The sequence below is a fragment of the Phoca vitulina genome, unplaced genomic scaffold, assembly GCF_004348235.1.
Source record: "Phoca vitulina isolate PV1807 unplaced genomic scaffold, GSC_HSeal_1.0 scaffold22, whole genome shotgun sequence".
Taxonomy (NCBI): Eukaryota; Metazoa; Chordata; class Mammalia; order Carnivora; family Phocidae; genus Phoca; species Phoca vitulina.
The window spans coordinates 4,630,144-4,649,457 of NW_022589725.1; the positions used below are offsets into that span (position 1 = coordinate 4,630,144).

Genomic DNA, 19,314 nt, shown 5'->3' on the forward strand with positions numbered 1-19,314 from the left:
TTTCCTCTGCATAGTCAGCTCACTCAGCATCTGGGAGCTGGGCACTTTGAAAGGAACTATGGTTTTGTGGTGAATCAGCAGACATGGTTCCTGTCCTCACGGAGCTCCTAGTCTAGTGTGGAAACAGACCTTACATGAATGATTTTAACAGATAATAGTGGAGTTATGATTGTGATTAGTGCTTCCAAAGAGGAGTGAAATGTAGTGAATGGGGACTAAAGTATCAATGGTGCCAAAGGCTCAGGCAATAATGGCATATATGGCCCTGGGCCATCATCTGGGGCTCTGCGTCTCTGGGACTGGTATAGTATAGGAGGCTTTGTGTCTCCCTGTCCATCATCACCCCTTCTCACCTAACACTGGGAATTGCATACGACCAGAACCAAGGGTAGGATTTGGGAGGCCAGCTGACTGAACACCTCAGACTGTGAGAAGAGCCACACCCCCGGCCAAAGCCCCTGTAAAGGGCCAAGTCCCCTGTATTTAGGGAGGATTTAGTGGATAGATTCACATATCACCAGGGGACACTATTTACAGAACCACAAATTGAAGGCACAGCTAAGGGACCGTGGGGTGGGAGTTTGGTATATGTTAGTAAAGGGGATAATTCTAGGATCAGAACAAGCTCACCTCCAAAGCTTTGAAGGCAGTCTTTTTCATTGATGGGGGACTTGCTGGCACTGCCCCAGATTCACATTCATCTTCACCTTGTTCCTCAGCCAGGGGTTGCCTGTGATTAACTTTGGCTGGAGATTTAGAGGAATCTGAATGTGAGTTCAACCATAGTGGGGAAGTGGAGTTTATCAATGAGCAGATGAAGGCAAATGCGAGCTCTCTTAAGACAGATTCCCTAGAAACAGAGCCTGGGGCAGGGATTTGGGTGCAGTATGGTATTAAGGGAGGGCTCATGGAAGAAATCTGTAAATGAAAGAGGGAAGTGGGATAGGTAATGAGAAAATGATAAGCAAGAATCTAGCCTCAGGTAAATTGAAGCCTACACTAGATATGGGTGGAGTATAAACTTCTCCAAAGTTGTTCTGCCTTGAACAAGACCCGGATTTCTGCCTCCTCCCCCATAACAATTAGTCCTTGGTACCCCCTCTTCCTTTCCCCTTCTCCCTCCCCTCCATCTCTCAGGTGGCTCCAAGGGAAATGGCAACCCTGAGTCCTATACATGTGTCTGGAGAAAGTCACAGGTATAAGCCCTTAGTCTCAACACTCACAGCAGCTGGGGGATGGTACACCAACCTGAAAAGGGGAGAGTGGCATCTACCACAGTGCTCTTCTTATACAGAGGATGTGTTTCATCATCGGGTTGAGGGGTAGCAAAAAGATCATGGAATTGCCTCCAATTCAAGAGCTGAAAGAAAATTCTAAAAGCCTTCTGCTTGAGACACTGTACTCTGGGAACTTGTTCAGAACCATAGAGAGAAAACTTCAGCTAATGGGTAAACATTAAATTTTGGTTTAGAAACAGAGAACTATTATTCATTCTTTGAAGGGAGGGCAGTACAAAGATTACTTAACAATGGTGTAGTTAAAACAGAAAATGTAAAGACAGGGCAAGTAAGGGGGAGGTGCATTTAGACCCATTAAATAATGTTTACCTTTCATCTGGAAGAGGAGGGATGGGCTCAATTTAGGAACCAGGTTGAAGATGTAAGCTGAATCTGCTCAGAGGTGACCCTTGAGAAAATGGAGCACGCAGAAGTTTGGGGTGGGATACTTAGGCTTCCAAGGTGCTGAAGCTCAGGAGGAGGGGGGAACAGCCTTTCCTGTGGAAGATGATCATCCCATGTGGTGGAAGATGCCCCTGCTCCAGGCTGCAGCTGCTGAAGGAGGCACCTGAGCGTCTTAGGTCATGCCTTTCTGACTCAGAGCAGGCCAAGGGGAAAATGGTTTCCGATCCAGAGGCTCGGTTCTAAAACCATACCAGTCAGTTTCTCTGCCAGAAACTGATGTCCAGTTCCACTTGCTGTGACAGGGACCTCACTTCTGTCCCAACGAGTTCCTTCCAAACTTGGGACACTTCATTTGGAGGGAGCTTCAATATCATGAGTCCATATTTGGCTCCCAATTATCTCTGCCAGTGAGTCTTTGAGGCCACGTAGATCCTGTCTGCCTTTTCTCCTTCCAGAAAGTAAAATTTGCTTTCTTTGACTTTGTCCGCCTGCCCTGGTTAGGGTTAAGCAGGTACTTGCTTGTCTGCCCTCTCCCTGTGGGAACCTCTCGCCACCAGCAGGCAGCAGCACTCCCATGTCTGGCACCAGCCATCCAGGGAACACAGCTGGCTCTGCAGACTCCTGCTGGGTGCGCCCGAGTGGCAGTTAGAAAAATCAGCTTTGATTTGATTTGCAAACTGAGCCTAGTCATTGAGACAAAATAAATCCGGAAACCCATAAAGCCATTTGCAGAGTTGCTTTGCAGAAGACAGCCACAGTTTTAATCTAGTAAACACTCTCTAACGATCCCATTAAAACAACCCCCTCGGAGTAGGTGCTGAAAGCTGAACTCCAGAATAATGAAGCATGAGATAAGGGGCCAGTGTCACCAATAGTCCCATGCTGCCCCGTGGTAGTGATGGACTAAAACCATTGTCCCAACGGCAACAGGCAAGAGGCGTAGGCAATGGTCTTTTGTAATTGTGGCTTCTTTTTATAATGGCTAAGCCTGAGGTAGACCATTTCATCCAGCATTTTCTCTTCTCTCTTCATAATGGATTCTCACCCCTGCAGAGACTGGCAGGACAATAAATACGCCTTCTCCAGTGAGATGCCCTCATTTTGCAGATGCTAAGATTGGAGCCAAGAAGGGGAATGATGTGTCCGCAGATTCCTTATCCATAAGAATAACATGTCACAGGTGGTGTGAGAAGCCAAGCACGATGCAGGAATTGTCTGCTATCAGATAAGAAATGCCCACTGCCTGCCCTCCCCTCTTCTGTTAATCCAATTCTATATGGAAGTTCTATCTTATATGAAGCTTCTTTGAGAGGTTGCATGGAATAATGGGGAATTAGAGTCACCTGGATTCAAATCCCACATCCAAAACTTAACTCTTTGACCTTGGATAAATCAATCCCCTATGAGTCTATCACACCCCTTTTAGGCCAGAGGTCATTAATTCTTTCTCCCAGTTATTTTAGATAATGCACATAAAAGGTCAAGAATATAACAAATGATAAACATCTTGGGCTTCCCTCCTTCGTTCTTCTGAAACTTCTCTGATAAGAGACCCAGAGGCCCAAGCCTCTCACTGCTGTTCTCTAAGGAAGAAAAGCCAAAGCCTGGACTCTAGTCATTTCTTATACAATTCCACAGATCACATGTTTATCAAATGAACTCAGGCTAGATCCAAAGTGCAGAAACAGAGGCACAGGAATGATGCTGGCCTCAGCTCTTAGTATTTAACCTCTTCAACTAAGGGTTGTTGTGTTTAGATGAGATTCTACATAGCAATCATATTTTTATTGACTAAGTGTAGCATTTTGCTCATGTACCCGCTAGCCTTTGACTGTAGCACTTTTTCTTTTCTCCTCATCTACCCAGCAGTTTCAGGAGGGACTCAGGACCACAGGATGCCCAAATCTAGCTATGGTAGCTGGAGTCGAGACCCTATTTATGAGAGGTAGACTATAGTGAATCAGTCTATTGGAAAGCTCTTGGCTATTGTTCAGTCCTTAGAAATCCTACCAGACTTTCAGAGGGGAAAGCCCAGGGTGTGTGCTTTGGGGGTTAGGGTAGGGTAGTGCTGTTTTTCCCTATGCAAGCCCAATGAGGTGAATTTTCCACAATGGAGGTTCTCAGAATTGCTTGAGTGTGACAAGGTCGCCTTGACCCTTGGCCCCTTTTGTTCTCACCCAGTGTTCTCTAGGCCCCAAAATGCCAAAGGAATAATGTGGCTTTTCCTGAAGGTTTTGTGACAAGATAGAAGAAGAGAATTATATCATAAGTAGACCAAAAATAACCTAAAGATGACACTCAAATATCCCAACCCATTAATATTTTCCTTGCTACAACCACTGGTACATCTCCTTAGTCTTCTTCTATCCTTCTATCCCTACTCTCTAGACTGTTCAAATTACTCCCCCCCCCACAATACACATACACACCTTTTCCACACCCCACTCAGGAAGACAAAGCTGGTGCAATGGAGTACAGGAAAACCAAAACCACAACCAACAGCTGTGCTTCAAGCATGTCACTGGGAAGTCTCAATTCATCCCTGTGAACTAGAAATTAGAATTATCTACACAAGACCTGAGACACCTGAGTTGACCTTAGCTCGAATCTGATGCTCCAAAGCAATTGCATCTTACAAAGGGAATAGGAGGCCTTTTAAAATTATGAGTCAAAGAAAGGGGAAAATCTGGGTAGGCTGAAGACAAGGGCTAGAAATAGAAGAAAGCTCCATTAGCGCTTTCTCTGATGGGGTTTCAATGTAGTGTTGAAGGAGGGGGTTGTGAAGGGGCTTAGTGAAAATCACCATCTACTGTGTGCCAGTCACAAGGCTGTGTATGCTGACATGAGTTTACAAGTTTACAATGTGATCTAAAAAAAAAAAAAAAAGAATCAAAGTCTGGCATGTATTACACACTAAATAAATAGTGGTCATGCTTATTACCCTTACTTAAGAAATGAAGCAGTAGAAGCTCAGAAGGGTTGAATAAAGACCTCAAGGATCCACAGAATTGTAGCTCTAACTCCAAAGCTTATGGCATTCCCAGGGCACCATTTTGAATCTTGTCAGTGACGTAGACTGGGTGAGATTCTATGAGCCACTGTCAGAGTCTGTTAAACCCTTCCCATGCCTCTTTTCCAGTAATAGTTGATAGTGGAATCTTTAGGGTGTGATGGGTCTTTTGTCTCTCTTCAGCAGTGTCCAGGCTAAGTCCTGGAATCTGTAGCAGACCTGGTGCCACAAAGAACCCTCAGCCTTCTACATTACTATAATAGATTGAAGCCGATAAACCAAGAAGTTAGTCTTCAGCATTATCAGCTCCAGTGTCATATTTAGCCCATCAGTATCTCTCTCTACTCAACATTCTTTGCCTTAGAAGGGAATAAAAGAAAGGAAGTCTGAGGCACTCAGCATTCTGACCTCCTTCTTCTTTGCACGGTCTTACTATTTTCATTAATTAATTAATTTTCATATAAATATATATGAACATAGGCTGGAGGTATGGAGAGAGTGGAGTCATGAATCCTCTAATAGAAAAGCTGTATGATGGGGCAACCAGGTGATAGAAGAGAAGGCAAGGGACTACTACCTTTTCTTCTGCTGGATTATTTGGGATAGGAAAGGCTTTGCTGCAATAACAGATGAATACCCAAATATCAGTAGCTTAATACCAGAAAATTTTCTTTGTTGTTATGCCATCTAGAATATATGCGGCCTCAACAGACTCCACAGCAGGGAAAGAGAAGGTATGGGGTTAGTAACCTGGATCTTGAATACCTCACTTAGAAATGACTTGTGTCACTTCCACTTACATGGTGTTGATGGGACTTGGATTCTTCTGTGTGCCTAAGAAGGAGAGATAGGCCAGGCACCAGGAAACACTAGTCATCTACACAAAAGGTATGAGCCCCTTTCCTGTTTTGACTTCCCTTTGTGTCCTGCTGAGACCCATGATCCATCACTTATCTTCTGCTATTCCACGCACTGGGAAAACCTCTTCCCATCCCAACACCACCTGTCCATCTATACCTCTGTTTCTGCCCCTCATAGCTGAGCACTCTTGCTCGGCAGAGTTGTAGCCCTAGATTGGTAAGGTGGGGAGACTCCTCTGGGCCTGTCAACCAGGCTTCAACTGTTTTACATTTATTCCTTAAAAGAACTTCATGAGATACTTATTATTATTCCCATTTTATAGGTAAAGAAATTGAAACTATAGGTAGAGAAAGTGACACAGCTAGTAGGTAAATACTAAACCAGAATTTCGTTTATTCATTTAGTTCTCAATAAACATATATTGAGTGCAACTTACTATTGATTGTGGCCTCTTGTCCCAGAGAGGTTAAGAACTTTGTCTTTGGATTTGGACAGTCTTTGATTCTAGGCTGGAAAAGGCATTTAACTGCTCTGTGTCTTGGTTTCCCCATCTGTAAAACAGTGACAATAACACCACATATTTCATAGGGCTAACGTAAGAATTTAATGGGCCAATGCATATAAAGTGCTTCGTGTAATGCTGAGCTTATAATAAACACTCCACAAATAGCTAGTGGGAGAACAGCAAACAGATAAATTATATCAATACGGCATGATTAAGTACGTGATGAAGGTAAATCTAGGATGCTGTGGGAGCAGAGAAGGGAAACCTAAATCAGTTTAGGGTGTGCCTTCTCAGGTACATGGTTGCTGAGACAAGTTTTGAAAGAGTGACAGTTATTATATTGAACAAGGCTGGAGAGTAAGGCAGGGAGGTCTTCTGGGTTGAGGAAGTAGCATGTGCAGATCATTGGAGGCAAGAAAGCATGCCACTGAACTTGAATGGGTCAAAGCAAAGGGATAGATGCCAATGTGACCAGAGGCCAGGAGTGATCAGAGGTGGGGCTGAAGTAGCAAGCAAGGCCAGGACACCAAGGACTCTGTGTAGCCCTGTAGCACATATATGAACATGGTCCTGAGACTGTGGGAGCCCTTGGAGGTGCTTAAGCAGACCGCCTTAGAAGATGGATCAGAGATGGGGTTCTGGGGCACAGACAAGGCAAGACCATGGGGGAGAACAGGTAGGAAGCCACTGAAACAGGCCATGTGGGAGCACTGGAGTCATGTCCTCTCTCAAGCCTTCTGTTTCTTCTTCTGACATGTGAGCCATGTCCTGCCTACCTCCACGGGTGCGGAAAAATTAATAAAAATAGCCACTTAGAATAGGGGTTGGCAAACTGTTCTGTAAAGGGCCAGATAGTAAATATTTTCAGTTTTGCAGGCCATGTGGTCTCTGTCACACCTGCTCAACTTTGTCATGGTAGCACAGAAAGCAGCCATAGATGAGAAATATAAAATGAGCTTGACCATGTTCCAATAAAACTTTATTTATGGACACTGAAATATTAATTTTATATAATTTTCATGTGTCATAAAATATTAATCTTCTTTTTGCTTTTATTTCCCCCAACTGAGGAATCACTAAATTCTACCCCTGAAACTAATAATACTCTTTATGTTAACTAAAATCAAATTTAAATAAAAAATGAAAAATAATACATAAAAATTAAAATAAAATAGCACCCCATTTAAAAATGTAAAAACCATTCCTAGTTCACATGGCCACACAGGGAACAGTGAGAACCCGGATTTGACCCACGAGCCACAGTTTACTGACCTCTGACTTAGCACATGCTTTGAAAATGGTGAAGCTCCCCGTACCAGTAAGGGAGGAATATTACGATGACAGTTGACTGGCAGTTATATTTTTTTTATTATGTTATGTTAATCACCATACATTACATCATAACTTTTTGATGTAATGTTCCATGATTCATTGTTTGTGCATAACACCCAGTGCTCCATGCAGAATGTGCCCTCTTTAATACCCACCACCAGGCCAACCCATCCCCCCGCCCCCTCCCCTCTAGAACCCTCAGTTTGTTTTTCAGAGTCCATAGTCTCTCATGGTTCGTCTCCCCCTCCAATTTCTCCCCCTTCATTCTTCCCCTCCTGCTATCTTCTTTTTTTTTTTAACATATAATGTATTATTTGTTTCAGAGGTACAGATCTGTGATTCAACAGTCTTGCATAATTCACAGCGCTCACCATAGCATATACCCTCCCCAATGTCTATCACCCAGTCACCCCATCCCTCCCACCCCCTACCACTCCAGCAACCCTCAGTTTGTTTCCTGAGATTAAGAATTCCTCATATCAGTGAGATCATATGATACATGTCTTCCTCTGATTGACTTATTTCGCTCAGCATAATACCCTCCAGTTCCATCCACGTCATTGCAAATGGCAAGATTTCATTCCTTTTGATGGCTGCATAATATTCCATTGTATATATATACACCACATCTTCTTTATCCATTCATCTGTCGATGGACATCTTGGCTCTTTCCACAGTTTGGCTATTGTGGACATTGCGACTGGCAGTTATATTTTATAGTATTTCACGACATTGCTCAAGCTTGCTATTTGTGTGATTTTTGTTGAAATTATGTACTTCCTGTTTATCAGTTGGTCTGGAACGCCCTACCTCTCTCTCCATTTTGCATAAGGGCTTTATACAGTTTTGTTGATGAATCACTAGAGGAACATGCAGGTTTTCTCCAAGCATAAGACACCTTCCTGCCTTTTATATCATTCTCTTTACAGAGACAAGTAGTCGGTTTCAGAGGGCCAGGAGCATTAGTCTTGCAAACCAGGGTTTAAATACTGCCTCTGCCGGTTACTAGTTCTGAGACGTTGAGCAAGTTATATCGGTGCTCTGATTCATTTCTTCACTCATTCATTCATTTATTCAACAAATGTCCACAGAGTCCCTACTACGTGCCAGGTACAAGACAAGGTCACAGGAGTGCTTAGTAAATGAAACATGGTGACTACCTTCAGGGAGCTTACAGAGTCGAGGAAAAGACAGCCACTAATAACAGGGCAGGGTTATCGCTGTGAGAAAGGAAGACTAGGGTGTTATGGGAAGACAGAGCGGGGTATCTGCCCCACACAAAGTGAGACACCAAAGACTCCCAAGAAAGCATTTCCTAACTGATTCCTGAAGGATGAGGAGTTGCCAGTCGGGTAAAGGGGTAGGAAGGGAGTGTATTCCACACAAGGTGACAAGCCTGGGTAAGGCTTACAGACAAGAACATGGGGGGCTGTTGATAACGGAGAGGATTTCGTTGCCCTTGGGGCAGAGAGTGTGGAGGGACAGGCAAGGATCTCATCATTGAGGGTCTGCGAGCTGGGGGAGGGGCTCTGAGGTTTCCCTTACTGATGCTTTTCAGCTGTAGGGTGGAAGGTAAATTGAAAAGGGGGCAAGACCGGAGGCAGGAAGACCAGCAAGGAGGCTGGTATTTTAAGCAATCCCAAGTGAAGCGTGAGGGTGGCTTGAACCAAGTAGAAATGAGATTGGAGAGAAAGAGACTTCGAGAGCTTTCCTGGAGAAGAATTACTGAGGCATGCTGAGTGATTAGAAGTGGGAGGTCAGTAAAAAGGAGAGGCGAAGGATGACTCCCAGATTGCTAGACTGAGCCGCCACGTGGGTGGGGCCACCATTTACTAAGAAAGCAGAGACTGAGAGAGAAAACACAGAGTGGAAAGATGATGGGGGTTCGTTTATAATAAAATTGACCTTTCTGGGTTGCTCTCAGTCTTAGAAGCATTGGACGTGAGGTACCTGGCAGAGTACCTGGCATGTCGTGGGTGCTTGATAAATGCTGACTCTTATTCTTGTTTCATTTTTAAAAATCTATTTCAGGCCTTGTTTTGTTAGAACACAATGTTCTTTTGCTGTTTAGCGTGAGCTCTTCAGAGCCACAAGAACTGTAGTTTTGTTCACGGTGCCACACGTTTTCATGTGTGTTTCTTTCTCTCCTTCTTTTCTGCATGCTGCCTGGGGACTGGCTTCCTTGTGGTCAGCACCAATGGGCAGCGCCCAGGTGACCCCGGGGACTCCACTCTGCCTCCTCACCACAGGTGACCACCAGAGCCCTGGGCGGGTGGGAAGGGGTTGAGAGTGGCTCACGCTCAGGGCGTCCTCCGGGCCAGGTGCACCAGAGAGGAACTGGCAGTCCCTCCATGCCACCCACCCATCCACACATTCACCCACCTACCCATTCACCCACCTACGCATCTCTCCATCTTTCCCTCCATCCATGCATCTATCCACTCATCCATTGTACTGATGCTTACTAAGTACCTACTATGTGCCAGGCACTGTTCTAGGCATGGAGGGATACAATGATGAGGAAAGGAAGACATGTTTCTGTGCCTTTCTGGGAAGGGAGAGAGCCACACTGATCAATGTACAACTGTAACCATGAGGGGGGCTACAAAGGAGAGGTGCGTGGTGTTCAAAAGAAACACACACGCATACCTGGAGCTAAGAGCGTGTGTCCCGGGAAGTGACAACTGAGCTGTGGTCTGAGGTTAGGGAAGAAGTGGGCCTACTATATCTGTGCTTAGGACATGAGTAGATCTGGCTATGATCCCAGGCCTCCCCTGTGTGCTGGACAAGCCCTTGAAATGTGATGGTCCCCACCTCTCCTATGTGTTAAGCAGGAATCATAACGGCTCCCTCTTAGGGGGCACCATTTGCTTCTAGAATCTGCACATGCAGAGTCTTCTGGAGGTGTGTTCCAAGACCATACAAGATAATGAGTGTGAAAGGGCTTATGTGGAAGTGCCCAACCTAGAGTAGGTATTTGTGTGAGGGAGATACCAGCCCCTTTCCTGGAACACGCTGTAGTTTGATTGTATTTCCCATAAACATCTGCCACTCTTCAAAGACTGGGATGCAGAGCCCACCTGTGTCAGCGGCTGATGCCCATGGCAGGCCCTACAGACGAAAGAGACCCCACTGACCTAGAGATGCTACTTCAGGGCCCTTTCTTGTCAGTGGAAGTCTCTGATAATTTCAAATCATTACCTGTCACCTCTCTCAGAGTGGTTGCTCAGACAGTGGCCTCCTTTCTACTAGTCCCTGACCGGCTACTTTGTCACGGTGGGAAAGGGGGTGTGGCTGGCAGGGATGACAGGAGTCTGGCCATCCAGTACCTCACGGTCCACTTCTGTCCACCCCCTTCCCCAAAGTCAGAAATATCACTGCTAGTGAATGTCTTAGGCTGGGCTCTGTACACACGGAGCCTGAGATAGGGAGTCCTGGCAAATGACTCATTGAGGGGTGTTCTCCGAGGAAGGAAAGGCAGGAAGGCAGCTAGGGCAGGATGTGGAGGCCTGTGGCAGCCTGAGCCCACAGGGGCCTCTGGCGGGTGGGACTTGCTCTTACCTTGAGGCCAAGGGGCTCGCAGTTGTGCTGCGGTACCAGCCGGCATTGCTGTGGGCTGCTATGGGAGTGCGCAGGCCCCTGGGGGGGCCCCTCGCCTTTGCCTTACGGCCCCTCTGCCGGTGAGGAGGTATCTGTGAGCTGTAAGCAGCCAGCACCCATAGCAGCTGGACGTTCGGTGTGCCAGCCCGGGAGAGGAGATGTGGGCAGAGCCTCCAAAGCATTCACTGCAGCCCGGTTTTCTCTGCCGCCACCCCCATAGCTCAGCATGTCACTGCCAACGCCCCAGGAATGTCATCGTAGCCACTCCCTACCTACATGACCTGAAGCAAGTTGCATAGCATTTTTTCACCTGCAAATCTAATTGTCACACTTCAGAGTCCTATTACAGATCACTATTAGGCGGCCCTAGAGACTGCCCTGCTCAACAGCCGTATGTAGTAGGCCTTCAGGAAATGCCCGTCCCCTACCGTCCCCGATCATAGGCCCACCAGCCTCACCCTCACCCCCAAGGAGGCGGGGAGTTGCATGCAGTTGCCTGGTCACTCACAGCGAGGGGGAAGGGACTCTCACTACTGTGCCCACACCCCCTCTCCTGAGACACCACGCATCCCCGGAGTCCGTGTAGGAGCTCCATTTCCGCAGGGCCATTGTTCTCTGGCATCTCTTCAAGTTGAGCAGTTGGATAATGTTTTCTTTAAACAGAGCCGATTCCATATCGGGCACATTTGTTCTTACCTCTTGCCTCTGAGGTGTCTGAATGTTCCTCCTCTGACAGGTTTATTTCATCGCGGTCCATTTGTTTCTCGGGCCCATTTGATGGGTGAGGTGCCTGCGAGTGTTTCTCTTGGAGCAGAATGTCCCTTTCAGAGGGTGTTTTTGTTCCTGCTTATCCCCTGGTAGCAAGAAGGGCTGGTGGAAATAATAACTGCTGGCTCTGAGTGACAGGGATATTAGACCCGAAGCTCGGGCAGCCTCTTTCTGGATCGGCACCAGCTCGGGGAACCGCGGACCCTCAGCGTGTAGCAGGGAGAGGCTGGGCTGCGGAGCAGAGCCCCCTTCTGGCCTGGCGATCATGGGCCAGTGATTTCTCTTCTCTGGGCTTCCTTCTCTTCTGGAGAAGTGGGGACCGTGGCACCCCCAGCCGTATTAGTCGTGAGAACTGAGTATGGTAACCACCTTAACCTCTTTGCTCAGCTCACTCCAAGAGCTCTGCAGGTCTCTGACTTCCTGGCTATGCTCTGGGGCAGGGTTCCTCAACCTCGGCACAAGGGACATTTGGGGATGGGTGATTCTCTGTCGTGGGGGGCTGTCCTGTGCACGGTAGGATGTTTAGCAGCACCTCTGGCTTCTACCCACTAGGTGCCGTAGCACTTCATCCCTCAGTTACGACAGCCAACTCTATCTCCAGACAGTCTGCAGGGTCCCCTGAGGGGCAATAGCTCCCCCTGTGGAAATCCTCCAGAGCTGCACTGTTCAATAAAAATAGAAATGGGACCATGTATATAATTTGACATCTTTTTTAAAGATTGTATTTATTTATGTGACAGAGAGAGACACAGCGAGAGCGGGAACACAAGCAGGGGGAGTGGGAGAGGGAGAAGCAGGCTCCCCACTGAGCAGGGAGCCCGATGCGGGGCTCGAGCCCAGGACCCTGAGATCATGACCTGAGCAAAAGGCAGACACTTAACCGACTGAGCCACTCAGGCGCCCCTATAATTTTACATGTTTTAGAGTCACATTAAAAAAAGAAAAAATAACAGATGAAATTAATTTTAATAGATATTATTTAACCCAGTGCATATAAAACATTATCGTTTTAACATGCAATCAGTATTTTCAAATTACTAATGAAAGGTATTTTACATTTTTTTTTTTTTTGCACTGAGTCTTTGCAATCTGGTGTACATTTTCCACTTAGAGCACATCTCAATTCAGATGCTAGATTTTAAATAGTTAAAATGAAATATAACCTTAAAAAGGTTAAACATTATATTTAATAAGTAAACATACTTTGTATTAGTTTTTAAATTTAAATTCATTAAAACAAATCATAACATAAATTTAAAATTCCAGGCCCTCAGTCACACTAGCCACATTTCAGGTGCTCAGTAACCACATGTGGCTTAGTGGCTACCATCTTGGACAGCGCTGATCTAGAGGCAAAAAGATATCTTGACCGTCTTTATGCCTAGCTGGTGAACAGAAGTGTATATGCATAGAGAAGTGGCTCGGTAAATGTTCAATTCCTTTGTTTGATTTTGACACACACACACACACACACACACACACAGGGACATTTGATAACGTCTGGAAATATATTTAGTTGTCATGGGTAGGTATGAGGGTGGAGGCCGGGGATGCTTGCCTTGCAAATATAAGGTCTTGTGGCCAGGGTTAGGTGTTTTTGTGTAGTGGGCTGACTTGAGGCTGCAGTGGACAAATGACTAGCTAACATTTCACCTGAAGGACTTGGGACCCCATGGACCCACCGCAGCAGGAAGTACCCCTTCTCTGGATTTTGCAGTAACTCAGCCAGGCCTCCAGGGAGCAGTCTGGGACCCTGGGTCCAACTGGAGGCTGGAGAGGATGCACTCATGGTCAGCCAGGCATCCATGCTCTTGAGCTGAACCCCTGCCAGACCAGATTCACCGCCTTGACCGTGCCCAGTGCCCATTGTCAGTTCTCCACAAGGAGAAGGGCTTTGGGACAAGCCCTCATATGGAGCGCAAACTCTGTTCCTTAAAACTGGGGGAACTTGGGCACATCACACAGCCTTTCTGATCCCAGGTCCTCATCTATGAGATAATGTGGATGAGTCCCAGCACCACCACGCTCACTGGTGGCGAGGGTCATCAGAGAAAAGGGGTGCATTTCTGGCATAGCTCCTGCTTGAGAGGGTATCACGTGCACCTCCCCTCTGTCATTCCTTTCTTTCCCATCCACTTCATGTGAAAACCCTCTGTTGTTGTCTTCCTGGCAGTTTTTAAAATCAGAGCCTTGCCACGGTAGCAGGATTCAGGCCATAAAACACTCTCGGAGACTGCTTTGCCTCTAAAGCAACTTGCCCAGGGATGGCTTATAAATTCTGGACCCAGGTTGAGTTTCAGCCTTTGGGATAAAGCTGTGTGGGCCCACAGCAGATGGGGAAGCAGCACGGCAGCCTCCCCGGGGGCTCAGCGTGGTGCCTGGTGGCCTCTGCAGCCTCGGACACCCTGGGGCCTCAGCGACCCTCCCAGGGAGGCTATGCCCCCCTGGCAAAGGATGACAGATGGTGTGAGCACAGGAGCTGGAAAGCAGTAGGACCAGATGTAGTGCTCTGGAAAAGGCTGAAACCCAAGCACCCACCATGACGGGACCATGCTGGGCGGAGAGAGGGGGAAGGAAGATCCCCCAGTGGGAGACACAGCCTGCCAGGCTGGCTGGAGAGAGGTGGCAGCTCTGAGGGAGAGTGGCATCAGGGATACCTAGCAAGATGAGGAAGAGAACAGTAGGACAGCCGAGACGTGTTACAGACTTCCTATATCCCATGCACATGCAAAGGGCTTCCCATTATTCATGTATTTCACCCGTAGGGTGCTGTTAGCATTCCCATTTACGGATGTGGAAACGGAGGCTCTGATCATTGGATATCACACAGCTCAGAGTTGATAAATTTCTCTGGACAGTCTGCATTCCTACCCAGCATACTCTATGCCCAGGGCCCACATTAGTGAGCACCCTATTATGTGCCAAGAATCAGGAAATACCAGAGCAGAGGGGTTCAGCACTATGTCTCAAAAACCACATCATGACTAGCAGTGGGACTTGGAGCCACAGAGAGGTTACATAAACTGTCACATTTCTTTATCAGCAAAATGGGGATACTAATATACTTGCTAAGAGGACTAAGGGAGAAAAATACACATTAACTACTTGAATGTATGCTGTTGCTGTTATTATTATCCTAAACCCATTGTACAGATGAGGAAATTGAGATCCAAACAGGAGGAAGCAGGCAAGCTCACTAGTAGTGAAATTCAGGCAGGTGGCTGGACCAGAACTGTGCTTCCTGAGAAATGTGGGGGGTGGGGGTGAGAGGTAAGAGCCCATCAGAGCCTCAGCCTAAAATGACAAGCAGGATTCACAAATTTAGGGGCTCCTTAGGGAGTTAGGGTATCAAGTGGGAGGCTGGACACAGTTGCATGGCAACCTCAGCTGCTGTGATGGCCCAAGGCAAGAGCAGGACAGCGAGCGGAGGTGACACAATGCTGAGGTCCCTGAGCCTTCCCCCTGGGCGTCCTCCAGTCCCCCTTGACCCAGGCCTCGGTTGGTCCCGAAGCTCAGGCCAGGGCTGTGTCTGCAGATAAGGAGCAAGGACCACAGCTGGAGGTCAGGGAGGTGGGCGAAATTCAAGATCCAGGCAGACACAGCTCTTCCCTCCACGTGGCTGTGGGCGTGGCTGCAGGCTGACTCGGCAGAGCACGGGGGGGGGGGGGGGGGGAGCGCAGTACTCGATCAAGCGCACCCGAATGCCATCTTTGTCAGCAGTCTTACGATAGATGCTCATAGCCTGATGGGCCCAAGGCTCTGGGCACATTCTGGCTGCCAGCTGAATCAGTAGCCTTAATGTTACCAATCTCCCCGCTTGAATCAGTAGCCTTAATGCAGAAGAAGAAAGCATTTTTCTGGCATGCCACTTCCCCTGTGGGGGGTCCCCTATAGCAGGTGAATATTTCTGCTGCCTAGAAAACAAGCATCATATATGACTAAGGTCTTCACTATACCTTTTTCTCTCTTGGGGGTCTTCTCCGTAGACCAGGGAGAAACCAGTCTCCAGGCTTTATGCAAACTGCCATTAAATTCAGATTTGGAATCCCAGGGTCATCCTTACTCTCTCTCCCCATCTTCAGTACCAGCTAGTCACCACGTGGAACTGATATGGCCTCCAGAATCTCTCCTGGATCTCTCCTTTCCTCGCTGCTGCTTCTCATGCCCAAGATCCATAACATCTTGCTCAGATTAGTGTCGCAGCTTCCAGACTAGTGCACTTCCAGTGTAAGCTCCACTGAAGCCTGAGTGATGGTCCAGCAGTAAGCATCTGCTCCTGATTGAAATGCCCCCAGGCTCCCCTGTGCTTTGGGAGAACTAGCCTCCATCGAAGACCCTCACTTTCTAATTGCTCTCTGACTTCTTGCCTCCTTGGCATCCTGTGCCCCGTTCACACTGATTATGTTAGCAGGACCTGCCTTCTCACACCCCCTCCCTTCGCTGGGATGCTTTCCCTCTGTGGTCTAGCTTACCCCCTAGGATCAAGTCCAGACAAAACCTTCCCTGACCCCTCACTGTCTCGGGCTGCACTGAGAGGAGATGCTCAACTGGCCAGGCCGGTGTGCACAGAGGACCCCCTGAATCAGCCCTGAGTGAGGAGCCTCACCAACATGGCCACATTCACATCCCAAGCACACCGTCTTAGAGCTTTTTGGTCTGTCACATCTTATAGCCCATGCCCACCACACATATGGTAGTCATTCACCTGACCCCATGCATGAGTGGACTTATAGGTGAGGGGATGATTAATGCTCATAGGGCACGTACCAGGCATAGGGTGCTCCCCACACCCCACCATCTGCCTCTACCCACGAAGGTTCCAGCACCTCACCTGGCTCACCTTCTGCCATTGGTTAGGCTGATTGTGAGTCACTGAGTACTGATTTTCAATCCAGTATTTGAACTCTGTGCAGCCCCACCTGCCAAGCTTCTTAGAGATTGATTCTCTGGAGTTTCTGAATGGAGGTCCCCTACGTCTGCTGGTTTGGCCCCGCATAAGCTCCCCTGGGCTCCCCTGGTGCTGGCCCAGGAGCGGTCAGGTTTGTAGGCAGAAAGCGTGGGCACCCCAGGGGAGACCTCTCAGAACTCTGAGTGTGCCCCTGTGGACAACAGCCATGGCTTCAAACTCTTTGCGCCTCACTTCTGCCCTCTATCATCTCCCCTAACACAGAGCTGCTTTTCCATCCATCCTTTGGGGAGGAGGGAGATCAGCTTTTAGTACAGAACACAGTGATTCAGTGTTTCTGCTTCCAAAAGCCAAGGGGCAAAGGCTAGATAGAAGAAAGAAAACATGTTCATGGTGGATTTGCCTGGAATCTCACCAATCGATGCTACTCCCGCTGCTGGTTTTATTACCCTTGCTCAGTTTCATTGCACTAATCTGAATTCCGTGCTGCATGTTTATCGGCCGTTCTCTCTGATCCCGCTCATGCTTCTGCTAATCCTTCCTATAGATTTCTTGTTCCCTCCCGTGCCTCCTCTCCTTTCCAGACTCTGATGCTCACTGCAAGCAGCATATTCCAGAGGCAAGATCTGGACAGAGCTGCCCAGGCTGGGTAGATCTTTGCCTCTCCTCGCCATTCCTACCCCTTTGGGTCAGGTAATGTGATCACCCCTTGAGGGATCAGCTCCACCAGAGTCGGTTGGAAAGAACTGAATTATGTTTCTGAGTAAGAGCCTTGGGAACACCTTGACCTGGTGCACCCTCCTGGGCTATTCAGACAAATAAAGCCAGGACATTTTGGCCTTCTGGAAGCACCTGTTGCTGCTCAGCCCATGACCAAGCAGGAGTGCCCCATTCTCTTCCCACATCCTCTCTGATTGACCCTAACCTCTATCAGTGATTGCATTTTACTCAGTGAAATGCTAAGACCTTCCTTCTGTTCGCAGGCTGCTTAGTTGAGCTTAGCCTGGTGTTATGGGTTCAGTGTCTTTCCCCAAAAAATATGTGGAAGTCCTAACCCCCAGTTCCTGTGAAGGTGATCTTATTCAGAAAGAGGGTCTTTGCAGATAGAATTAGTGAAGATGGCAGGCTCTAATCCAGTGAGACTGATGTCCTTATGTGAAGGAAACATCGGGGCGCCTGGGTGGCACAGTTGGTTAAGCGTCCAACTCTTGGTTTCGGTTCAGGTCGTGATCTCAGGGTCGTGAGATCGAGCCCCACGTTGGGCTCTGCACTCAGCTCAGAGTCTGCTTAAGATTCTCTCTCGCTCTCCCTATGCCCCTCCCCCGCCGACACTTGTGTGTGCATGTGCACACTCTCTCTAAATTAAATAAGTAAATCCTTAAAAAAAAGAAGGAAATATCAGGTAAAGGCAGACACACAAGGAGAATGCTACGTGGTGACAGAGGCAGAGTGGAATGATGCATTCGCAGGCCAGGGACTGCTGAGGTTTCCGACAAACCTGCGGCAGGAAGAGGCAAGGAAAGATTCTACCCAGTCTCACAGGAATCATGGACATCTTGTTTTTGGACTTCTACCCTCTGAAACTGTGAGAGAGTACATTTCTGTTGCTTTAAGCCACTCAGATGGTGGTAATTTGTGACGACAGCCCTACAAAACTAATACACTTGGAAACACGGGGATCCAGAGCCCTGGGCAATGGGCAGGAGTCCGCCCTCGAGGCTGTACCATTACAATGAACAGACCTCAGTGAGAGGGAGGCCAGGAGCTGCCCTCCCTCCCAGAGTTTCTTTAGCCCACCCTGTGGAGTCTCCTTGTTGGCTGTATTCTACGTTTGGCTTATAGCCAGCCTCTACTCTGTGGCTCTGACCCTCCCCTTTTTGGTTCTGCCTCCTGCTTTTGAGCAGTCCTAGCATCTGTTGCTGGTCGCACCCTGGCCTTGGCCTCTGCCTCACCAACCAGGCTGTGGTAATCTGTTCTTGGCGTCCTGACATTGTTTGACCTGTCTACCATCCCGGTGGGCTTTGGGGCACACTGCCCCAGTGACTGCTCCTGAGAAGGCTTCCCTCGTTCCACAGGAAGAATACAGTCTGTTCAGGGTGACCGCACACACTCTCACACTGGCTGCCTGGAGAGTCTAATGGGACTATCTGCTTGGCCACAGGGCATACGAAAGAGTGTGTGTTCTCCTCTCTTACATCTGCTCTTCAGACTAAATCCTTAATCCCCATCACAGGCTGTGGGTGCTCCTCTCTGCCCTGGCTAAGCAGCTTTGAGCCCCCTGCACTCAGGCTCAGTGCACAGATTTCTACAAGCAGGAAGCCAGGCCTGTTGGCACCGAGCTGACTCAGCCTCTTCACCCTCGTTGTCAGGGCTGGCCTCGTCTGGACCCTAGGGAGCCAGGGTGGGGAGGGGAGAGAGGAGGCCACTGGGTGGTCTCAAGGATGCCCATGACATGTCCCATACCACTGATGACATGTGAAAACCAAGTTTGTAGTTTAGTTTTGCCTAAGCAGTCATGTGCGCCCCTCCCTTACATACCTGTGTTAGCTTTGATTTTTAGCTTGTACACTTCTCTTTCCTACCATGTAGTGAGCTCCCAGACAGCAGGATTGTCTCTTAATTACCTTGCATGCCTAGCACCTTGCTGTCC

General features: G+C 48.0%; 1 protein-coding gene across 1 annotated transcript in view; it reads left to right on the forward strand.

Moving 5' to 3' along the window:
- Positions 1-19,314, forward strand: part of PTPRT (protein tyrosine phosphatase receptor type T) — a 1,068,951-nt gene that overhangs the window by 859,751 nt on the left and 189,886 nt on the right. The window contains exon 14 of the mRNA XM_032419927.1: positions 9,583-9,639. Within this exon, the coding sequence (XP_032275818.1) occupies positions 9,583-9,639 (57 nt within the window). The remainder of the gene's footprint in view (positions 1-9,582; positions 9,640-19,314) is intronic.